The sequence below is a fragment of the Otolemur garnettii genome, unplaced genomic scaffold, assembly GCF_000181295.1.
Source record: "Otolemur garnettii isolate 467f Iridium unplaced genomic scaffold, OtoGar3 scaffold00206, whole genome shotgun sequence".
Taxonomy (NCBI): domain Eukaryota; kingdom Metazoa; phylum Chordata; class Mammalia; order Primates; family Galagidae; genus Otolemur; species Otolemur garnettii.
The window spans coordinates 2140264-2164276 of NW_003852601.1; the positions used below are offsets into that span (position 1 = coordinate 2140264).

Consider the following 24013-nt stretch of genomic DNA (forward strand, 5'->3'; position numbering starts at 1 on the left):
CTGGCGCCTTAGCCGCTTGAGCCACAGGTGCCGAGCCAATTATTGTTTTTTTTTAACATTTTTTTTATTAAATGATAGCTGTATACATTAATGCAAACATGGGGTACAGTGTTTTCATATACAATTTGAAATACTTTCATCAAGCTGGTTAATATAGATTTCATGTCATTTGCTTAGTCATTATGTCAAAACATTTATATTCTAGTTCTAGAAAAGTTCACTTGTACCCTTGTTAGACAGATATATAGGTGATCTTTCCAGTCACCCTCCCACCACCCAGCCGCCCTTCTCCCCTCTCCTTCCCCACCCCCCCCATATTCTTGGGCTGGAATTAAGTTGTATCTTTCATTTGAGAGCTATAAATTAGTTTCATAAAAGGGCTGTGTACATTGGATACTTTTTCTTCCATTCCTGTGATACTTTGCTAAGAAGAACATTTTCCAGTTCCATCCATGTAAACATGAAGGAGGTAAATACTTCGTTTTATTTAGGGCTGCATAGTATTCCATTGTGTACATATACCACAGTTTATTGATTTCTTGAAGAGTTCTTTTATTTTAGATTTTTCAAAAATGTTGCCCTTCATGCTTTTAATATTGTTCTTATAGCTTTGGATTAAAATTAACATGTATTTATATTCTCAGAATAAACTAGGAAAAGTGACCCAATAATCTCACTTCTAGGATTCTCTCTTGAGAAAATAGACTAAAATGTGACCTAAGATGTATGTATTCATTAACTGAAACCTGATTTACAATATTCAGAATACTGAAAAATCAATTTCCAAATAATAGAGAATAAGGTGAATAAACAATGGCAAATCCATATGATAGAACATGTATAGGCATTATAATGTTTGTAACATTTTAATGGCATGGGAAAATAGACACAATAGATTTGTGATAATAGAAGGAATCAAAACTATATAAACCATATGCTCTCATATCTATTAATAGATTTTTATAAGCAAAGAAAAATATTAATAGATATATCAAAATGTACACTGCAATTTATCTGTGAATGATATTTATTTATCTTGTAATTTTCTGTATATCAAAATTCCATAATATACATAGTTTATAGAAAATATTTAAATATACTTAAAAGTTTTCTCTTATTATTGAGCCCAAGCCTGTTTGCTATTATTTCACTCATTCATTCAACAATGTCTACACATGTCAACTAATTCTGCCTCCTTTTCACTCCTCATCTTTCTTTTACTTGTCCTACAGAGAGACACTACCACCCAGAACCCTCATTTGTTAGAAACCCTGCCAGCTTACCATCATTGTACACAGTGCCCTCATAATCTTTCTTATAAAACACCCCATGGGGCTGCATGCTGAATGGCTGGGAGGCACGATTGTAGAAGACCACCTGGATAGTGTCACCCACCTCTGCCCGGATCACTGGCCCTAGAAAATTGAAAGGAGAGACAATGAGAATGAAAACAGAGATGAAGAAGGAAATAGGAGAGATACACGAAGAAAAGGTGAAAAGGACAGAAAACCTTTCTTTGCAATAATAAGAATAATGCCTTCCCAATATATTTCAACTTATAAAAAGTACCATAAAATTCTTTATCTCATTTTGACTGTCAAATATCTTTCTAAGGCATACAGGGAAGTTGTTATTATCTCTAGTTTACCAATGAGAAAACTTCAGCTCAGAGAGCTAGAATTTCCCCGAATGCAAATGGCTTATTAGCTGCAGAACCAGGACCTGAGGATAGGACTTTCTTTCACCTTACTATCAGGTCCAATCCTATTTCTCTTAAGTTTGTTGTCCCAGTTCTGATAGTATCTCCTAGTGAGACCCATCTAATAACTGAGCTCACATCAATCTGAAACTAATTCTGAGCAAAGAATATCATTATATTCTCTATCCAGGCCCTGGACTGGATAAGCTAGCTATCAACAATTACTGGACTTTTCTATGCTTCACTACCCACCAACTCTAACCTAGCTTGAGACACCTTTAAGTCCAACCAAAAGTACCCAGACTAAGCACTTATACTGGTTCTAACTCTAAGTCAGAGTTCCACATCTCAATTTTCACATGTAATGCTTACCCCTGCTTAAAGACTGGAGAACCATGTAGAACCTCAGCCAATGGTAATTCTTTCATACTCACCACCATCCCTTTTTCCAATGGTGGTTTTTATCCTCTTGACAGCTTTTTATTCAGCTGATGTTGGGTCTATTGTCCATTTTCAGACCTAGAGTCAATTGGCACACACCTATCCCCAGAGTATGGTCCATTATGTTAACTTTCATTTCCAAAGTTTTCCCTATATCTGACCTATTTTATTTCCTGGTTCCTCTATGTTACTAAACCACATCTAACTTTGCCATTCTCTTTGAATATTGTGCTTCTTTAGACTTTCTGTATATTGTCTCCAGAAGAAAGCCTGGCTCTGCTCAGAGTCATAGCAGGCATGTCTGTATTTCATGCCAATCTTCTCCTGGTTCTAGATTATCAAGAACCTGGACAGTATGACCTCTGTATGTAGTCTTTCAAGAATACAAAGGTACCAGATGTTCACTAAGAAAGAGTCAGTGGAGATTCATGATGAATAAAAATAAATCCAAGGCTCTCAGAAGTCCTACAGCAAAAAACACTATTAGACTACTTTTGACATAGTGTTTTTCACATATATTCAGACCCAAAACTTTTTTCACAAAATAATTATCTCTTGGGACTCATTTCAGAAAATATTGTTCTACAGTGTGTCCTTGTACTAAGGCATGTCTAAGCTCCAGTTTCTAAGTTCTTCTCATTCTTCTGGTTCTAGTCAATGAATTTTATAAGTTAAATATTCCTCACCCAGGATTCCAAGATGTTTTTCTTCTTCAAGCTGCACCTTCTCCTGAAATGTCTCATCTTGAAAGGCTTCATACCGGACTTTCCAGTAAGTGCCTCCAATTCTGCTGGAACTCTTCTGGAAGAACTTTTCTGAGTCACTGGCATGTAAGGAGGAAAATATCATATGACTTCACTGGGTATCAAATAGACTCCCACATCACTCTTTGGATCTTTACAGTTAGGAAGGATATCAGAGACAATCCTGCTTAATTCTCATCAGTAAAGAAACATCCTTGGGTAATATCACTATTACACCTTCTGCTTGAGCCCTTCCAAAGAGAAGGAACTCATTTTTGGAGGAGACAATTGCTCTTAATATTTAACAGTTTTAAATTATTATTATTAGATTTTTTCTTTATAGTAAGCTGGAACATTCTTTCTTGTTGATTTCCATATACTGAGACCAGTTATGCTCTGCAGAACTGCATAGTGTACATTTGTCCTTAAACACCAATCAAGGGAGTGGGGTACTGACACCGCCAATGGTCTGTTTTCATCAGTTCAGTTGTCTGGCTTCACTAGATGTTCATAAACCAATTCAGTAGGGTCTGTTCCTGACCCCCTAATTGGTATGTGACTGTTAACTATCATTAGATACTAATAATCCTAATGAAAACACACTAAGTTAATAAGCCCAGCTGGAGTTTATGGATGCCATGCTGAAATTCAAGAGTCAACTTTCCTAAGTTTCCTGCAGATCACTCAATTATTTCCCACTACAAGAATAAACATAATAAGTGCCCTAGGATCTTCCCCATGTCCTTTCCTCGTCATTTACTAAGTGCTTCTTCTGTGAAAGCCCAGCATTGCTGATTGCCCCAGTCAGTTAGTATAACTTAAAACCTAGCAACTGATCAGGGTACTAACCTCCTGCTCTATACTTCCCACATGGATTAGGCAGAAGAACCTGCAGAAATTACTTCTAAAGGATAGGCATGGAAGGGCCACAGGACAGGTCATTTCCATTCTTCCTAAATTTCTCAGAGTGATTTTTTTAATATCCCATTCAATTTTTCCTTCAAATTATGGACAAGAAAGGAGGAGCAAGGAGATAAATGAGTAAAATGAAAAGCTGGAGCAACTCCATTTCAACTGATGCAAGAATTCTCCCGCCTGGCCTTTCCTTTCTGAACATGATCCAGAATTGTAGCAGGACAAACCAACCACAAGCTATGCTTAGACACTTTCCTGTGGATACTAAAGACCCTGCAAAAATCTTTGCTACTTATAGTTCTTCAAAAGTAAGCCCTCCAATGGGCCACAAGAACTTTGCTAAGAGTTACAGCATGTAACTCCAGGCAGACAATGATTCAGACCTCCAAGTGAAGTGAAATATTTCAGGTACTCAGGGATGACCCAGGAGTAGGGATAAGAAGTCCACTTCTTCTTACCTGCCTGGCTCTCTCAAACTCTTCCCAGTACTCCCATCATGCCCCATTGGGCCATAGTCCCATTGTATCTCATGGGCCTCAATGAAGTACTGCCGAATTTTGCCTGTGAGCAGGTTCTCAGGAGGGGCCGTGGAACAAGACATGACTCTGTAGAGTGCCTGCATGCCGTCTGAAGGAAGAAAATCATGGTTGGGCCAATTCTACTCAATAGAACTTCTATACCACGGACACACCTTCCTCCTCCTGCTAGTGTTTCCTCCTCCCACTCTCCACTAGTCCCTTTACACCTACCCCAAATTGGCCACTTTCTCTCAGTCCTATAAAGCCTAACTGGGAGAAAGAGGGGATTCAAGTGGTAATTCAAGTACTTTCACTTGTTCCTACCACCACTTACCTGTTTACCAAATCCTAATTCCTGCCTTTGCAAAAGGCTTACATTGTAGCAATATCAAAGAGACTGAATGTAGGGGATGTGAGTTCAAGATCAAGCTTTCCCATTATCTGTAGACCTTAGTCAAAGCACTTCCTCAGGCTGAGCTTCCTTCTTTTCTAAATGGGGAGAATAGGAAAATCTACCCCATTGGATTGGTAAGACTATCAAATTGAAAAGAGGAATAAATTATTTAAAAACTGAGAAGTTCTCAAAATAATGGAAAATCTATATTCTGGTTTCTCTTTAGATCATATAATTTTTTTGTCTTTTACCAATATAATAGAAAATCTGCTATCAGTGGAAATGAAGTTTAAGACCTGTGACTGTCAGGAAAATGTAGACTCCAAATAGTGTCTTCAAATGCTGAAGATACTACATTGAGTCGCATGGCCATGGATGACACTGTCTTATACAGTATGGACAGAAGGTTCGGGTGCAATTTAAAATAATTGATATTTTATTGTATAGATATTATTTTTAAATAATTGATATTTTAAATTGCAGACGAACCTTATATCAATCCTGTTGTTTGCAACTTAGAGGTAATTTGGCTACATTATCTGGTTAAGAGTCTCACAACACCTCAGGAAGATTCAAAATTCATAAATTAGAAATCTGAAGAAGAAGGGATATTCACTTTTGTGGAACCTGTGTTATGGAAGACCCTGGGTCAGGTGCTTTACATACATTATTTCTATCAATATTTTCAACCATTGCATTAAGTAATTTTTTAAAGTCCCCTTTTATTGAAGAAGAAAACCAAGGTTCAGCATGATAAAGTTGCTCAAGATTGTACAAATAGTCAGCAGCACATTTGAGACTTAAACTCCCATCTTTAAACTATAAATAAGTGCTCATTTTCTTCTCTTCTATCTACTATCCTGGAAACATCATCTCCCTAGTCTCTAAAATTCAAATTCACATCTTGTCCCCAAATTCTCATTACAACTTTATGAGGTAGACATTATTTTTTCTATCATTAGATGAGGAAACAGACTCAGAGAAAAGTGACATGACTTATCAAAGGTGACTAAGTAATTGGTGAAACAAAGATTTCTTTTTTGTTTTTTTCTTCATTAAGTTATCTTTTACTTTTTTATTCTTTATTAAATCATAACTGTGTACATTGATGCATTTATGGGGTACAGTGTGCTGATTTGATATACAAAGGGGAATGTTTACATCTGACTGATTAACATAACCATCTCCTATCCAGACTTGTTTTGCTCTAAAGTCCATGTTTGTTCTATCATGCTAAATTACTGACCCCAATCCATATTCATACTCTCTTACCCAGGAAACTTGTGGGCTGAGAACAGACCTGGGTGATGGAAGATAAGTAATTGTCTTCTGTTGAGTCAAACCTAACACACAAGACTCACTTCCTGCAAGTCTATAACCCCTTGTCCACTCGAATCTACTTACACATACTTACATATCATTTCCCGGATACCCTCCTAAATAACATCAAGTAATTCTAGAAAGTGAGAGCTAAGAAAGGCTTTAAAGACTATTTAGACCAATTCCCCTATTTTACAGATGTGGCATATGAGGCCTAGAAATCGGAAAGGACTTTCCCAAAGCCATTATAGTGAGTTTTTCACAAAGCTGAGACCACAACTCAAACCTTCTATTCACTTATGTAGTGCTCTTACTATTCCCTTATAAGTTCTTCCTCTCCTCTGATGCTCCCCAATGCATTGTTCCCTTATGCCATTACTTTAAGTCTTATCCTATTGAAAACAAAACTTGCAACTCACACTTCTGTTGGGTTAGAACTAGAGTATCATCACTTACCCACAATACTCTATAATCTCCTGCAGAAACCATACTCTCCTTAACTAATCTCTCCCTTACTACCTGCTGAATAAGATGAAAACAGCCCCAGGTCTTAAGTATTTAGAAATCTAAGAAAAAAAAAACTTGAAAGCCTACCTATTCATCTTTAGGCCATCTAATGTTTAAGATAGGAAGATAAAGCACAGAGGCAAGCATAAATTACCCAACAAGTTAAAGACAGAGACAAGAAAGAACCTGGGTCACCCAACTTCTACTCTAGTGTTATTCTTTTTACCAAGATGCTTCACCTGAAAAACCTATATTACGACTACAGATGAGAAACTCAGGTTCCTGTTGACCATTATTATTCCCTGTCTCCTATACTGCAAAGAAGAGACAGGTTAAACCTCACCTTGAAAGTGACTGTTCACTTGACAGCTAATTAACCAGGTGCCAGGCTCCTGGGGCACCATCTCAGCAGTCACAAAGGTAGCTGGAAAGATGTGAGCCACATCAGTACGATGTCCACGAGTGGTTAGCATCTGTCCGTGGAAAAAAGCTGTGTGGACATCCACTTCATTGCCCATGCCAAACAAGTGCCAGGCCACATGCTTCTGTGCACACATGTTTAGCTCTGGTAAATTCCCAAAGACAAAGCCATTGATTGCTACAAAAGAAACCCCCCCCAAAAAATATTAGAGTTAGGAAAGTACACCCAGATGTGAGAAGCCTTAACATTAGGCAATAAGGTAACATTTAGATGAGGCTTTAAAGAGCACACTGTACTGACCATATGTATTATCTCACTAAATTCTCACAGACTGCCCTGAAAAAATAGGCAGATATCATTAGTCTTATTCAAAAAAAATGAGGAAACTAAGACTCAGAAAGGTAAAGTTACTTTTCTTTCAAGTCCACAGAACTATTAAGTAGTTAAAGCCGATATTCCAAACCAGTATTCTGAGGAAGCTATCTAAAGAATGATGTTAATTTGCAGGCTATTCTTTCCTTTTAGTCAGGTTTCCTTCTGAAATTTCTACAGGACAATGGTCACATTAGCTGACTAGGAAAGCTGTTGCAATCAATTGGTATAAAACTCAAGGGAAATTAGAGCTGTCCGAGCCATCCTTTACATCTTACCTCTCAATGTTGCCCCCCCCCACTTTGGGACTGTCTGGCATTGAGCCTACTCCTGTCACCAAAAGTAAGTAAATAACTTCCTTAATTAAACAAAAAACAAAATCAAGTTGTTTCTACTCCCCAAATCAGTTTTCCACTCATGCCGCAGGGCTTCTTTGCCTTTTGTTTGTTTTTAATTTAATTAATATGGTCCCTTTGCACAAAAGCCCAGAATAGGGTAGGGAATAGAAGCAAGGTAGCTTAAAAACAATCATTTTTCTCCACAAAGTAGACAATTCTTCCAACTTATATCCTTTTGAAAACAATGCAATGTTAATCAATTATATCAGTGGACAACCCTAACCAAAGTGATTGAGCATACGTTATATAACTTTGGAGTCATCAGTTTCTGCTATTCCATATTATGAGACAGGATAGCCTAGTGACAAGAACACAACCTACACAGTTAGGAAGATCATGGTTGGAATTTATCTGTTGTATAGTCTTAGGAGCCTCAGTGTCTTCATAGGTACAACAGGGAAAAGTCATCTACTTAGTAGTCCTTGTAAGGATTAAAAAGGATCAAATATGTGAAAAGACCCATCAAGCAGTAGGCCCAGTGGAGATCTTCCATCAGTGTTCACTGTCATAATATGGCCACCTCCTCCCAGCTCACCGTGCATCCTGTTGCTTTCCTGAAAAGCTTCATCTTCTTTGTCCACTGAGGCAGGATCTGAGCAGTAAGTAGCAATGTTCTCATCAAGATGCCAGCTAAGGTTCTCATCTACCACACTGAAGAGCAGAAAGAAATCATGTTCCACATCCTGGCGCTGAGGAGGGGAGTTCCCATCCAGGGCTCCTTAAGGGAAGTAAGAAACATGTTCTTGAGAACCTTCCTTCCTTAACAATCATAAGCTAAAAGGGATACTTATAAGAAAGGAGTAGTAAGATAGAGTGCCTTAGAATCTGTTCCAGGCTGGCTTGATGGCTCACTCCTGTAACTCTGTACTCTGGGAGGCCAAAGAGGGTGTTCTCTTGAGTTTAGGAGTTCGACGAGCCTGAGCAAGAGTGAGACCCTGTCTCTACTAAAAATAGAAAAAAAAAAAACAGCTGGGTGTTGTGGTGGGCTGAGAAATACTTGGGAGACTGAGAAAGGAGAATTGCTTGAACCCAGGAGTCTGAGGCTGCTGTGAGCTAGGCTGATGCTATAGCATTCTATCCAGGGTGACAGAGTGAGACTGCTTCTAAAAAACAAACAAACAAACAAAAAACCATTAAAAATTCATAAAGTCTTTCCCAGGCCAATATGTTCAAGTGTTTTTTCCAAGCTTTCTCTGAGGATTTATACCATTGCTTGCTTTAAATTTAGGTCTTTTATCTGAAGATATCAGCCTGGGGAAAGACTTTATGAAGACGACTTCTAGGGCAATTGAAACAACAACAAAAATAAACAAATGAGACTTAATTAAACTGAAAAACTTCTGTACCATTAAGGAGACAACAACCAAAGCAAATAGATAACCCACCCAATGGGAAATAATATTTGCATATTTTGAATCAGACAAAATCTTGATAACTAGACTCTACAGAGAATTCAAATTAATTAACATAAAAAGATCCAACAATCCCTTATATCACTGGGCAAGAGAGATGAATAGAACCTTCTCTAAAGAAGACAGACAATGGCTAACAAACATGAAAAAATGCTCATCATCCCTAATCATCAGAGAAATGCAAATCAAAACCACCCTGAGATATCATCTCATCCCAGTGAGAATGGCCCACATCATAAAATCTCAAAACTTCAGATGCTGGCGTGGATGCAGAGAAAAGGGGACACTTTTACACTGCTGGTAGTGTATTCACACTAATACAACCTTTTTGGAAGGAAGTATGGAGAACCCTCAAAGAACTCAAACTAGATTTCCCATTTGATCCTGTAATCTCATTTCTGGGCATGTACCCAGAAGAAAAAAAAATCCTTATACTTATATTAGACTGTTTATCTCAGTTCAAATTACAATTTCCAAAATGTGGAAGCATTCTAAATGCCCACCAACCCAGGAATGGATTGACAAGCTGTGGTATATGTTTACCATGGAATACTATTCAGTCATTTAAAAAAAAATAGAGATTCTGCAGCATCAGTATTAACCTGAATGGAGATGGGACACATTAGTCTTAATAAAGCATCACAAGAATGGAGAAGCAAGAATCCTACGTACTTAATTCTGATATGAGGACAATTAATGATTTAGTACATGGTGGGGTATGGAGGAAGGAGATAATCCTATGTACTTAATTCTGATATGAGGATAATTAATGACTTAGTACATGGTGGGGTGTGGAGGAAGGGGATAGCAGAAAGAGGGAAGCAGGGAGAGGGATTGGGGGATCACGGTGTGTGACACATCTTTTGGAGGTGGGACACAATTATAAGAAGGACTTGAGCTAACAAAGGCAATCAATGTAACTTGGATTTTTGTACCCTCAACAATAAAAAAAAAAAATTTCAGAAAGAATCTGTCAGCAATAGAAAAGCAAATAACAGCCTTCTGGTACTAATTTATATAATGTTTCCAAGTTCTCAAGATAAAACCACCAATTCAGTTAAAATAATTTCCTTCCACCAACACTGCCTATGTCTTTAACCTGACGCCTAAACCTGACCACATTTCCTGCAACACTCTGGTCTTCAGGCCTGACTATTCGTTGAGCATATCCTATTCCCAACCAAGTCCTTAATCCTCCCCAAACCTAATGGCTACACTTTCCATCTTATCCATACCTAAACTCTTTCTTTTAATTTATTTTTGAGACAGAGTCTCATTCTGTTGCCCTAGGTAGCGTACTGTGGTGGCATAGCACACAGCAAACACCAACTCTTGGGCTTGAGCAATCCTCTTGCCTCCGCCTCTCAAGAAGCTGGGACTATAGCTCCCCACCACCATGCCTGGCTTGTTTTTTCTAGTTTTTTGTTGTTGTTGTTGTTGTTGTTGTTGTTGTTGTTGTTTTTAGTAGAAACAGTTCTCTCTCTTGCTCAGGCTGGTCCTGAACTCCTGAGCTCAACCAATCTATCCGCCTTGGCCTTCCAGAGTGCTAGTATTACAGAACCAAGCCACTGCATCTAGCCATACCTACGCTCTTACCACACACCTTACTTCAATGTTACCTGACTCCCATCATGACTAATTAATTTGAGAATTAAAAGTGAGGTAATAAAAAAAAAAAAAAAGAAAGACGAAAAGTTGTTTTGTTTTTCAGGGAGTTATTTTAGGAAAAAAAGTAACAAAATAGAAAAAAAAATAGTGGAAAGCAAGTTTGGTAAGGTTTGTTCCTGCTAATAAACAAGGGTGCTGAATTAGCACTCCTTGGACTGCTACCCTATATGTAGGTGATTCAACATCACTGCTTCCCCAGATACCCCACACTCTATCTCATAGCTCATCTTTGGGGCCTGTACCTCTTTTACAGGTGATGAGAGGTCCAATAAGACCAGTTGCAATGTCTCGTGGAGCATCCACATGAGAATGGTAGATCCAGGTGAGGCACGCTGGGTCAGCATTGGTAGGTGCATGGCCTTCTGGAATGCTCCAGTTGTAGATATGACTTCCCCCCGGGAGAACAGAATCATCAGCTTTCAGCTTTCCAGAGGAGCCATCTGGGTATAAGGAGCCTAGAAAATAAAAGTGCACATACCCAGTCCTAGAATGAGTGAGTGGGACCATGGCAAATGTAGAAGACAAGAGAGGCACAATATATGGGGCACCTAGGCCCAGACCTATAAAGCATAGGGTTCTAAGGTTCAGAGTAGCATTCTTTACAGCCAAAGGAGAAAACAAATTCAGGAAATATTTATCAAAAAAAAAAAAAAAGTCCTCATATCATCGATGAGTTGATGAGTGGAGAGGCTATAGCTACTGGGAAAGATCTTTGATCAAGAAAAGGGCTGCTTGGCATGATCTGGTAGTGCTCTAGTACAAAGCTGGTGGCATAGAAGCAAGGTAAAACACAGAATTCCCTCCTTTCAAGCACTCCCTTTGGAAAACAAAAAGCAATCAGAATTACACTCTCAAGTCAACTTAATGATTAGTTGGTCTACTTCCCCAGTGTATGGAAGAAAAAACTGAGGAAAAGTAACTTATCCAATAAAGGTCATGCAGGGAATTAGTGGCCCTTCTGACTTCACAAATACCCTCACTCACTGTTGTCTATCTCAAAGATCATTGGGCCAGGGATAATGGGAGTTACAGAAGTACTCCCAAACAAACTGAAGTACTTCTTAAGAAAAAAAAATAGAACTCACTGAAGACTGTGACACTAGGCTAACAATCTCTCATTCATAGCACTCTTTTCTTTTTTTCAAGTATATTCAAGTATCTTATGGAAATGTCATTCAAATATCTCCTTGTGATAAAAGGCAGATTGTATCTTCACATTCCTGATAAGAAATCTTAGGCCCAGAGGGAAGGTGATAACTTGGCCAAGTCACATAGTATGTGAATAGCAGAAGTAATACTAAGACCCAGCCATGTTTACTATAAGCAGAGTATTTGCCACCTCAAATCAATTAGGAAAAAAAGACAATCCTTTCTACCAACTCTTTCCTCAGATATAATAAAGGAAACCTATTTGTTGAGAATGGGAGAAAGAAAGAGTGGAATGGTTTACCTTCAGAATCCTTTTCATAGAAAACACCATGTGGGTGTATGGTATAAGGACGAGTAGCAAAATTCTTCAGGTGGATGAGGATGACATCCCCCACCTCAGCCCGTAACACTGGCCCCAGGAAGCCCAACCAGGCAGGTTGGGCCACTTCATCAGTATATGAGTCATCCTTGTATTCTTTATAGATGGTCTTCTTGTAGATTCTCCCTATCCGGTTCTTGTCAGACTTTAGGAAGCTAGAAGCCACTCTGGGAAAGACAAAAAGAGAGATTCACAACTTTGCCACCATCTTCAAACTCCTGGAGGTTTCTTTTCTCTATTTAAGACAAAACAAGAGAAAATGGGATTGTACTGATCAAAACCTGAAATATTTTTATTTAATTATTAGTAAACAGGAAGCATACGAAAGTCCTGATATTTGAGAGCGTTTTTACCCTACCAAAAAGGCAAATTTACTTGGTTCAACATATAATATAGCAATAGGAAGGCAACCAACTAGGGACTAACTCTTTATAAGAGGTCAACCCTTCATTGATGTGGCCTTACTTAGCATTGTCTTGCTATATATGGGAGGTCTTATTTTCTCTCTCTCTCTTTTTGTTTTTTATATGGGAAGTCTTAGAGAAATAGTGGTTATGACCACAAGCTTTGGAGCCAAGTCCATTGGGTTAAATGCCAACTCTACCACTATCAAATTTGTGGAACACTGAACAAGTTATTTAAGTTCTCTGTGCACAGCTCCCCACCCATAATATGAATATAGTTACAGTTCCTAAGATGGTTATTATCAATGACTTAAAAGATTAAAATAAATAAAGACCTTAGGATAGTGCCTGGCAAATAGTAAACACTCAGTATATGTTGACTGTTACTCCAAAATATTAGGGATAGTGGATAATGAAGTTATTCCCTCAAGGATAATTTTAATACAAAGACTCTGTAACTCTAACACTAGATAGATTATGTCAAAAAAAAGAGAGCAATTATTACTACTATAACTCTTAGAGAGTTCAAAGGTTTTTACAGTCAAGTTTGGAAAACTCTGAAGATTCGAAGAGACAAAGTGAATCATGCTCAGAAAAAATATCTTTAATATATTAACTTACTTTTTCAATAAATATTTGTGTTGCATATACAACTTTCTAAGATAAAAAAAGGTTAATCCTATGGGATCTATGATAGAGCAAGTGATGAGAAGAATACCAGCTTTGCATCCATATTACCCAGATTCAAATTCTACCTTTCTCATTTTCTATCAATTGGATTTGGAAAAGTCACTTGACCTCCATGAGGCTCACTCAGTTCTTTCATCCATAAAATGAGTATACTCATACTAACCTCCTAGAGTTTTTCTGAGAATAGAGACTAACTATGTAAGTTTCCAGTATAGTGTATCACTGTTACATAAGTGATAGCTGTTATTGATTTAAGCTGTTACTTATTTAAGCTGTTATGATTTCCTTGATTCTATGATTTACCTTCTTATTTCACATTCTGAAATCAGTATACAATAGTTATACCAAACTACGGAAGCTACACACATCTTACATGGTATATATTTCATTTTTAGGCCAGATGTCTGTTATTAATCATTAGCATTATAGATATCAATTTAGAATCAAGGAACTATAAAGCCATCTTTGGGATCCTAAAAATGCCACCTAAGTGTGGAAAAACAAATTCTAAATGGGATGTTAGCTTCTGAATCAACTAGCCCTCTTCCTAGGAAACATTCTATCGAGTGTGGCTAGAGAGATAAAGAACCAGCTGCTACCACACCCTGAGAAAGAGCCTCCAACAGGCTACCTCCTGACCTCAAGGGTGCCCCCCAACTCCCACCCTACTACCACAAGAAATTAAACTTACTTGTCATTATCCAAAGGCTGGTTTGTGATGACATTCCTTCCCTTGGGAGCATAGTTCCATTGCACATCCTGAATGCCCAAGTAGTAAACTCTAGTGGTCCCATCAGTAAGTTGGGGCCACAAAGATTGTGTGAAGAGTACAGCCCAGAGAAGGTTGCCTGGCTCCATGGCCCACATTACTCTGGTAAACAGGCAAATAAAACCTGTTGGTGTGGAAGAAAGCGAATAAAGGAGTTTTGCACGTATCTTGAAAACTAAAGAGGCAAGATCCAGATAAAGTAACTGAGAAAGCAAATGACAATTAGTTCAGTATCTTTAACTTACTTGATCCTTTGAGTTCAACAAGCGTTAAATAAACTCCACACATGAGACTTCGGAGAGCAAGGTTAAAAAGTCACCTGTGCTGATAAGTGTGTATCACTTACTCCAGAAGAAAAATATGGATTCATTCCCTTCAGCATATACAAAAGAAGAATGTGCTCTGAACCAAGAATCAGGATACAGGCACCAGAAGCCTGATTGGGCCAGTGACTCACTCGATGCATAAATCAAGGTACTAATTCTCTCTTTGTCTCTATTTTTCCATAGGCAAGATGTGAAGACTTATTTTTACCACTTCCCTTTATACATAATCCTTTATAAATTGTGTTTAAAAACAAATGAGATTTCACCAAAAGATATTTACTAGAATACTTATAAACCCAAAATACAAACATCCAAAATGGTCATGAACAATAGAATCAATAAGTGAGGGAATTGCATTTTATTCCTAAAATTGAATTCTAAATAGTAATACTAATGAAAAAACTAGAACTACACCCAATATGAATGTTTCTCACAAATATAATGTTGTAAAAAGAAAAAAAGACACAAAACAGTACATATTATATGATTTCATTTATTTAAAGTACAAAGTCAGCCAAAGTAATCTATGCTGGCCAAAGTAAGAATAGTGTTTGCTTTTGAGGTAGGGCTCAGTTCCTGGCAAGGGTGATGTTCTATTTCTTGATCTTCATCCTGGATATATAAGCACACTCAGTTTGTGAAAATAAATTGAGCTATAAATTTAGGATTTGTGCATTTCTGGATGTGTGTTATACTTCAAAGTTAAAAGGGAAGTAAAAATAAATGATAATATAAGAAGGCAATATTTTGAACTTCTAAGAAGTAATGTCCTCTGATTCCTAAAGCTATGCACAGGTCTAATCTCGAGTCAGAAACGGACCCAAGATTGTAGACTCTTATTTCAGTACATAAGCCAAGAGGTTGGACTTTTGGGAACCGTGAGGAAATAGCCATTGCACACAAAGATACAAACACAGAAACACAGAAAATATTATGTAAGCACACATATATATAACACTTTCATATATAGGCACCCACAGTTTTACTAAAAAGCAGAGATGTGCACACTTTCCTTTGTGCTCTACCACAGAGAGCCTCAGTCACTTTGAGAATAATATTAATAATATATTTATATTTATTGTGTGTACTCTGTGCACCCATTCTAAGTATTTTACCTAGATTTAATTATTTAATTCTCACAACCACCTTATTAAGTACATGCCATTCATTATTATCTCCATATTACAGTGGAGATACTGCAGAATGGATGCATAAAGTATTTTGTCCAAGGTCATTTAGTTAACAATTGGTCGAGTTAAGGTTTGACATCAGTTTTTATGATTTTAATCACATGTATATACACAGAGAACATGCATATGTCTTTAGCTACAGCCATATCTAGGAAAAAACACATAAACTCTGATACATGGAATTACATATAGTTATGATCATTTTCAAAGGAGACATATATACTCAGATAGGCAGAGATGCACCTAATAGATTAAGTTCATGGTAATGAAGATGTAACTACCATTCATTAAGAGATTAATGCATACTAAATACCATGTTCAGTGCTTTATGTAAATTATTTCACTAAATCTTCAACCCAAACACATGAAATAGGCACTGTTAATCAAAAATAGTGAATCAAAGCTATGTACAGACTCACATATAGTTAGGAAATCCCCAAATATTTATCCCAGCTAGGCTCAGATATTTACCCTGATTAAGAAACAGACCTACAAACATCCTTAAAAATTCTCAGACCCCTCAGTACACAGCAGTGATCCTTAGTTTCAAATGTAATCCTTAGTTTCCACATTACATTTGGCACAAAGCACTTGATGTTAGGAAGAACCTGTTTCGGGGTTCTTGTTTCCAAAACCAGGTTCTCTCATTGACCCATTGTATGTCCCTGAGTATTACTTAACCACTCTGAACCTAACCACTGTTTTCTTAAGTGGGTATAATATTATCAGCATTGAAGAAGTAAGTCAGAAAGTTCATATGAAAGGGCGCCAGGATAATCAGCGTTTAGAACATAGTAGACAGTTACTGCCGGTTTTCTTTATTTCCTTTTCCCTCCTGGTTACAGCTTAGTATAATAAATTTGTTTTTATACTTTTCCCCACACAATACTTTCTATGTTTCTATTCTAAGGTCAAACTTAAATAGAAACTGTTCAAAAAGGCCACCTCTGACCTCTCCATATCAATTTCTCTAAAGAACTACTTAATCTCTATTGGACCCAATTAGATTCTCAGACTTTGTATTATTGTTACCTTTCTGTCTCATGAGCTGCCTTGTGAATGTATTTGTTTCCCAGATTGGACTATGGACTCTTTGAGAGTGGATGTCATGGCTTAGAGTTCTTTGTGTGTTTGTTACCAGATGTGATGATGAGGATCCAGTAGGTAGATCACAACAGATAATGTTAAAATGACACAAAGAGGCATAAGCACACATTTTCCCACCTGTTGGTTCTAGTTCAAGTTCTGCCACTGATTCAGAGTGACTTTAGGCAAGTTTATTCACTTTAGTGAGCCTAGTTTCCTCACTTATAAATAATCGACTTTAAAGAGGTGGACTATACAGTTCTTGTCTTTGGAGGTTATTGAAGTTTGATAATCTAATGAAATGCACAAGTGCAGAATGACATAAATATGGTAAGTAAAGAGTTCTCAATGAGTCTATCCAATTCTCACATGCTGCCAACACTCATATTCACTGAAGAATCACGGGTATAATCACATTTACCTATGTACAGTACTACATATGGTCACACAGATAGCCATCCTTTCCTTGAAATCCTCAGCAGGGAGGGAGTGTTATTGGTTCATTTCATGTCTGAATGCAACATAAACTTCCTTGAAGCTTCCTTCTCAGAGAAGTGTCAGCAAGGCAGTTTTACCTTGTACTCATCTATCTAGATACAAAACTGTCCCAGGTAAGAGTTCCATAATTGGAAAAGTATGTGGCAGACTTAGAAATGTTCCTGGGAGAGACTAGAACAGACTTCCAGAATACATTGAACAAAGGATTAAAAAGTGGTGACTGTGGCGGCTCCTGTGGCTCAAAAGGGTAGGGCACCAGCCCAATATGCCAGAGGTGGCAGGTTCAAACCCAGCTCAGGCCAAAAAAAAAAAAAGTGGTGACTAATGGCCTGAAGGGCCTGAGACTATAAAATATTGGTGTGTGTCAGAGGGAACCATCTAACATTCTCCTAGCAGAAAGACAGTTATCAATGTGTTTTACCTATCTGCCATCTTATTTAACTCTCAAGATCTTGAGACACAAGGATTGCTTTCTCCATTTTGTTTCAAGGGCACAGCTTTGGAATTCAGCCACCTAAATTAATCCTCGCTATAATTTTCATGACTGTGCAACCTGGAAAACTTCATTTCTCTGGCTGCAGTTTCTTCATATTTAAAATGTGACTAATACTATTAGAAACTCATAGACTTGTTGTGAGGATTAAATGAATTCACATCTATAAGTGCATAAAACATAAATAATTGCTTAAGTGCACAATTGACCAAAAATATTAGTGGCTATAATTATTACAGATGAGAAAATAGGTTAGAAATGAAACTTGCCAAGGTCATAAAGATTTTCCATTTTATGGATAGCCACAAACACATAAATGTTCATAAGTTTCCATATACAGTGACACACACTATCTATACAAACATATATACATGGTTATGATAATGCACACATCCCAGTCTGTGATTGTTATGTCATTAGAAGCAACCAGAATGTTTCAGTCAGATGAACCTAGGTATGAGTGCTGTTTTAAGCTGTGTTTAAATGAAATAAATTTACATAGCATCCAGGGGCTTAGTAGGTACCTGATTTCTAAGTACTGACTTCCTTCTTTCCTCTTCATAGCTGAATTTGTTATTGATATTGCTGTAGTTGCTGAATTTGTTTTTATCATACACCATAAGAACAAAAGAAAGGGAGAATTCATAAAATTTCCTTATAACTACTTGGATATTTCCTGGTAAAGTAGAAAGAGTTTTGTGTATTATAAAAAATAGATTCTAACTCTAGGTTTATCATTTATTGGTTATATGACCTTAAACAAGTCACCTAACTTCTTAAATACCATTTTCCTCATCTCTTAAATGGGAATATCTTTGTTGAGGCCTCTCATTAGTTTGTTATGAAGATCAAATGAGATGAAAGATGTGAAAGCCATGTGTAAGCACTCTATTGGGGCAAGGAAATTTTTCTCTCTCTGAGCCCACAGAGAAGGGCAAGACTGATGAAAGAAAAGAAATGGAAAATGTAAAGGAGAAATGAAATAAATAATATAAGCAAGAATACTGGGGAAAAGTAAAAAGGTAATTATTTAAAAAGCAAAAGGACAGAAAAAAAGAGGCACTTAAAGAAGGGGGTTAAAAGAATTTCTGAACTACTTGGAATTAGACATAATGTAGTTAATGTACACTTAGACCTTGTTCCAACCTGAAGATAAGGTTGACCAGCATTAAGTCAAGCCTCCCCTGTTTTTACCTTACTTTTCTTTGACCTCAATGTCACCTAGGCCTAGTTTCTATGATCAAGGACAATTTGCATCACTGTGTCCACTAGAATTTGCAAGTTGTTCCTTTAATGTGACAATGCCCTTTTCTTTCCTTCCATCTTCATTCTGGGATAGGCTATATTGGACTAGACAGGCTCATATCATACCAAACAAAGGATTACTAAACAGAAAAAAGGGAATGATGATCTGTTCTTTGGGCCCTATCCTCAGTCTCTTAGCAGCTTTCCTAACAAGAACCCTCCATCAAGATTCTTTTGGTCCTCTGCTTTATTAACTGTGTGATAGAAAACATTAATTTGACGTTAAAGGCCTTGATTCAAATCCCATATTTTATCTGTAATATTTGTGTGCCCTTTCAATAAATCATTTTCACCCAAGCATCGGTTTCTCATACAAAAAATGAGGATGGTATTTATTTCACAGGATCAAGCAAAATAATGGATATTTGAACCCTTATCAAAGGGTTTGCTTGGCATATACTAGATGCTCAGTTAAGAAAAAAAGAATACATTATAGATTCATATGTCCACAAAACCTTTAGAAACCATCTTTTTCAACCACCCTCATGTTATATATAGAAAACTGAGACCAGAGAAGTACAAGGGTTTGCTGAAAGTTAGGCATCTGGTTACTGGTAAAGACAGAATATGAACCCATGATTTTTAAAGGATTTCCTGTAGTTAGATACAGAGTGAAAAATAATTCAGGTATTTACTTTGGGTTAGCTAGCATTTATTGGCTTGCTCTATGCCAATATAGTCTCAAAATATGAAAACAAACATAGCTGTTTTTAAGTGTTTGAATCTCCCATTTATATAGTTCTAAGATCTATTACCTCAGGAAACCCCTCCTCAATCTCTAAAACAGAAGATGAGCAAAATGTTTTGACAAGAAAATGAGCTATTCTTCATGACTCTAGGATTGGCCCTGAAACAATCCAGCCACTGTGGTCCCAGCCATTTTGGTGAGAGAAACAAAAGGAGCCTATTGTTTCCTTTAACTTCCCTGCACACACAAACTGCAAACTTCCTCTAACTTCTCAGCAGCAACTGGCTTTCTGTCCTAGTGGCTAGGATTCTGCTAAACCCAGCTGAATAAAGGGCTTTTTTTTTTTTTTTTTTTTTTTGCACAAGAAGGCATGTGAGATAGGATTTGAAAAGAAAGTAAAGAAAGCTTACCTTTGCTAGATAAACCCCTTCATATTCATGTCAGAGGCTCATTGATGCTGAACTGCAGACCCCAGCTTGGCCTGCCAGCCCTTATCAGTCAGTATCTTGGCTCACAGGGCCTTTCTCATAAATTAAGGCGGGACTCCAATTTGGGGAAGGTGGTGGTGTGGGGGTGGGGGTGGAGGATAGGGAGTGGAGGGTGGAGGTGGTTAATGAGGTGAGCGAGTAGGGTGAGGGGAAGTGCCTTCTATTCCAGAAACTGAACTACTGGAATGTCCTATTCCTTCCAGGATCTGGTTTGGTACAAAACCCGGATGGTTCTTTGAACTTATCCGGGTGTTTTCCAAATCCTGGTTAGGATCTGAGGCAGAATTACAAGGAGATGGGTTTCACTTCTGTTATCACAGCTTTGTAGTTGGTCTTTGCTAAGATCTGGAGAAGAATGCATTGTCAGGATGGCCAAAGCTCTCAGGCATATTCCAATAGCCCCATTTAAGAAATGGAGCCCTTTACAAGAATTAACTAGAAGTACAAAAAGCCTCCATCCCCACCAATTCTTTCCCTTCTTGCTCTGAAGCACAATTATCACCCCAGCTTATTTTTTTGAGGTCATGTCTGCTTGGTGATAGATAAAAAAACAAAGAGATTTTTTTTTTTTTCTTACATGCTAGCCAGGCCTCATGTTAACCAGTTTACACACATTCTCTCATTTAAGTCTTACAATAGTCCTCTGAGATGGGTTCTCTAATTCCACAGAGTGTCCCAAAAGTCACCCCTAAAGTCTCCATACATAAGGAAAATTGGAAATTGTAACTAAATGAACCTTTATTTACAAAATGTTCATTACAAAATTTTACAAAATTTTGTCTACATGTCAGCCACCTCTTTGTAAAAATTTGTAATGAAGATTGTGCAAATAAATGTTTATTCAGCTAAAATTCCCCATTTTCCTTATGTATGATATTTTAGGGGTTACTTTTGGAGCAACCTGCATTTGATGACTGAGGACAACAAGCTCTGAGGGAGAGGTAAGTTGTTTAAGGTCACATACTTAGGAAGTAAAATAGGGGAGAATTGTACTGGATCTGTCTATACTTTTAGCCATAAAACTACCACACTGCGGTGCTTAGGAGAGAAACCAGAAAGTCTGTTTGAGGTAGACAATGAGACTTCACAATCATTTACTGCCTACTGTCCACCAGTCAATGATATATTTTTTAAAATATACATTAGCTCTGCCTCTGTAATTTCTAGCAGATGCTAGAGTAAAACTCTGGGCTTATATTAACATTTTGTCATCTGAAGAAACAGGATGCAGCTAGAAGATAGTCTATATTAACATAGGTCAATGGCCTAAAATTCAAAACTCAAGGAAGACTCAAAATAACTGGAAATACTTAAAAAAATAAAAAGGAAAAATGGACCTTAACATTCCAGGGATAAACGGGCATCTGGATTTTCCTGAAAGCCAAAGACCATCCTTGTTCCTGCTGAAAAGAGAGTGTAGTGAAAAGTCACTGGTCTGAGTCAAGTAACAAAGGTTCCAGGCCCACTTGCTCCTCCAGCAGTAATTTGCTATGTGGCTTTGGCTCAGGCCCTTATCTTCTCTGGACCTCTCCCTGATTTGTAAATGAGAGCTTTAAATTAGATATGAAAATTCCTACCTCTGTACATTTACTTATCTAAAATTCTGTGAATAAAGTGCATTCTACAAATTAAGAGTAAATGAGAAAGAGGTTTTAAAGACACAAAGTATAAGGAAGGAATTGTTGGGGAGTAATTCATGGTGATGAGGCTGAGAAAGCTATGCCTTTTGTAAAAAGACTACATCCACCCACCAGACACAGGTATAGAAAGAGAACAGGTATAATGGAAGTTCTACCACCTGGTATTCTTACGTTGTGATGAGTTGATCTTGGCTAGAAGCAGATGTTGCTCTCCAGGCAGGCTCTAGACATTTTTCTCTCCTTGATTTAAAGTATCTGTAATGAAGTCCAGGTAAGAGAACTTTCAGAAGACTAAGTTGATAGGGCAAAGTCTAGGTCATAAACCATGAGAGGTTATCAAGGATGCCTAGATACGTAGGAGCTATCCCATGGATTGCAACCCAGGCCAAGTCTGGGAAACACCATTAGGAAACACCAGTAAGGAGAAGGGAGGAGCCACCAGTCTGTGCTCCGTCAGAAATGCTTGGAAGCTAGATCATGGCACAGCAACTCCTGGGGATATATTCCTGGCACAGATGTGAACCTTGAAGCTATAGGAGGAAGGTAGAAACCAAACCCATTAAGCCGGGAGCCAAGTCCAGGCTCTAAGTCTTTTATGACAGGGAGGGGAAAGGATAAGGCCTCTGCTCTGACTCATGAAAGACAACAAGAAACAGATCATTATAGACATACTTGAGTAAACAGAGTGAAGACCTTAGTCCAGCTAGGGAAGGCTTCCAGGCTTGTATTATTCATTCACCAATTTCACTGAGAATATACACAGTACCCACCTCTTTATCAAACGTTGGGCATATTTCTGGTGCTCTCTCCTAGGGATCACTTGTAAAACATTTCAGAGTTGATGTCTATGGGCCAAGGATTTGCAATTTTATTTTTCCTGTAAATGGCTGGTTAGGGAATATTTTATTTGCAGAATATAGAGTTTATGTCTGTTATAAATACTCAAATCTGCCATTCTAACTTGTAGGGTCTATCTATATTCCAAAAAGAAAAAAAAAAGAACTTAACTTACAAAAAAATAAGAAGCAGTACTAATTATAGATATTTTTTGCAATGTAGATATTTGCAATAAAGTATCATTATTGAGAACATGGAAATTGGAATCATACCCCCTGTATTGAAATCCTAACTCTGCCAGTTCTTGATTCTGTGACTAAGTAATTTAATCCTTCCAAATCTTAGTTTTCACCTAGGTAAAATGGGGATAATAGAATTACCTATTTTATAAGAATGTTATTAGGACATAAAGTTATACACATTAACTATTTACCACAGTCACTGGTACATGGTAAAGATAACAAGGGTGTTATCATTTTTTTGACTTTTTAATGAAAAAATCTACACTGTTATTTTCTCATTCTTACAAGTCAAGTTGTATTAATTCATAGCAAAGAATGATGTTTCATGAGTCCTGGCTTTACTTTCTAGTTATGCTACAAAAGAGTATATAGTGATCCTGAACAAGTTATTTTACCTTTCTGTGACTCTTTCCTCACTTGTAACATAGAAAAGATTGTCTAAGTTTGTCCTTTTCAAAATTAATTTTGGCAATAAAACCCCTTCCCAAAACAGAATCTTAGTAAACACCTACAATCCTTATCTATGTTAGATAAAAATAGAGCTATTCTAGATAAGGCTGGGAAGAAGACAGGAAATAGGCACGGCCACGGAGACCCAGGGCACTGTGAATTGGGCATGTTTGCCCTTCCAGTCAGCATGGTTAACCCTGGAGGATCAGTAAGGAACCTTTTGGACACTAAAAATAGTTTTGGGAAGCACAAGAGCAAAATGTTCTTCATGAAGCTTCAAGTCTTAAGTTCTCTCACTAATTCATCCTTTCATTTATTCAATCAATATTTCCAGATTGCCAATGTCTTCACCATCATAAGTGCCTGATCCTATGTTGGCTAAAAGAATGAGAGAATCCCAGGGACCCTCATATTGGGGGCAGCATTGTCTAATGTGAGAAGCATGAGGTTTGTAGTTAGAAAGAACAGGGTTTGTAACTTGGCTAGTTCCTTCTGAGCTGCATGACCTTGGGCAAGTCACTTAACCTTTCCAAGCCTCTGGTTCTTCATCTATAAAATAGAAACAATAATA

General features: G+C 37.5%; 1 protein-coding gene across 1 annotated transcript in view; it reads right to left on the reverse strand.

Moving 5' to 3' along the window:
• Positions 1–22233, reverse strand: part of HEPH (hephaestin) — an 85666-nt gene extending 63433 nt beyond the window's left edge. Inside the window, 9 exon segments of the mRNA XM_003801311.1 lie at positions 1284–1415; positions 2827–2963; positions 4257–4425; positions 6881–7135; positions 8264–8446; positions 11051–11263; positions 12259–12503; positions 14122–14301; positions 22085–22233. Coding sequence (XP_003801359.1) covers positions 1284–1415; positions 2827–2963; positions 4257–4425; positions 6881–7135; positions 8264–8446; positions 11051–11263; positions 12259–12503; positions 14122–14301; positions 22085–22233 — 1663 coding nt within the window.
• Between the last annotated feature and the right edge of the window lie 1780 nt (positions 22234–24013).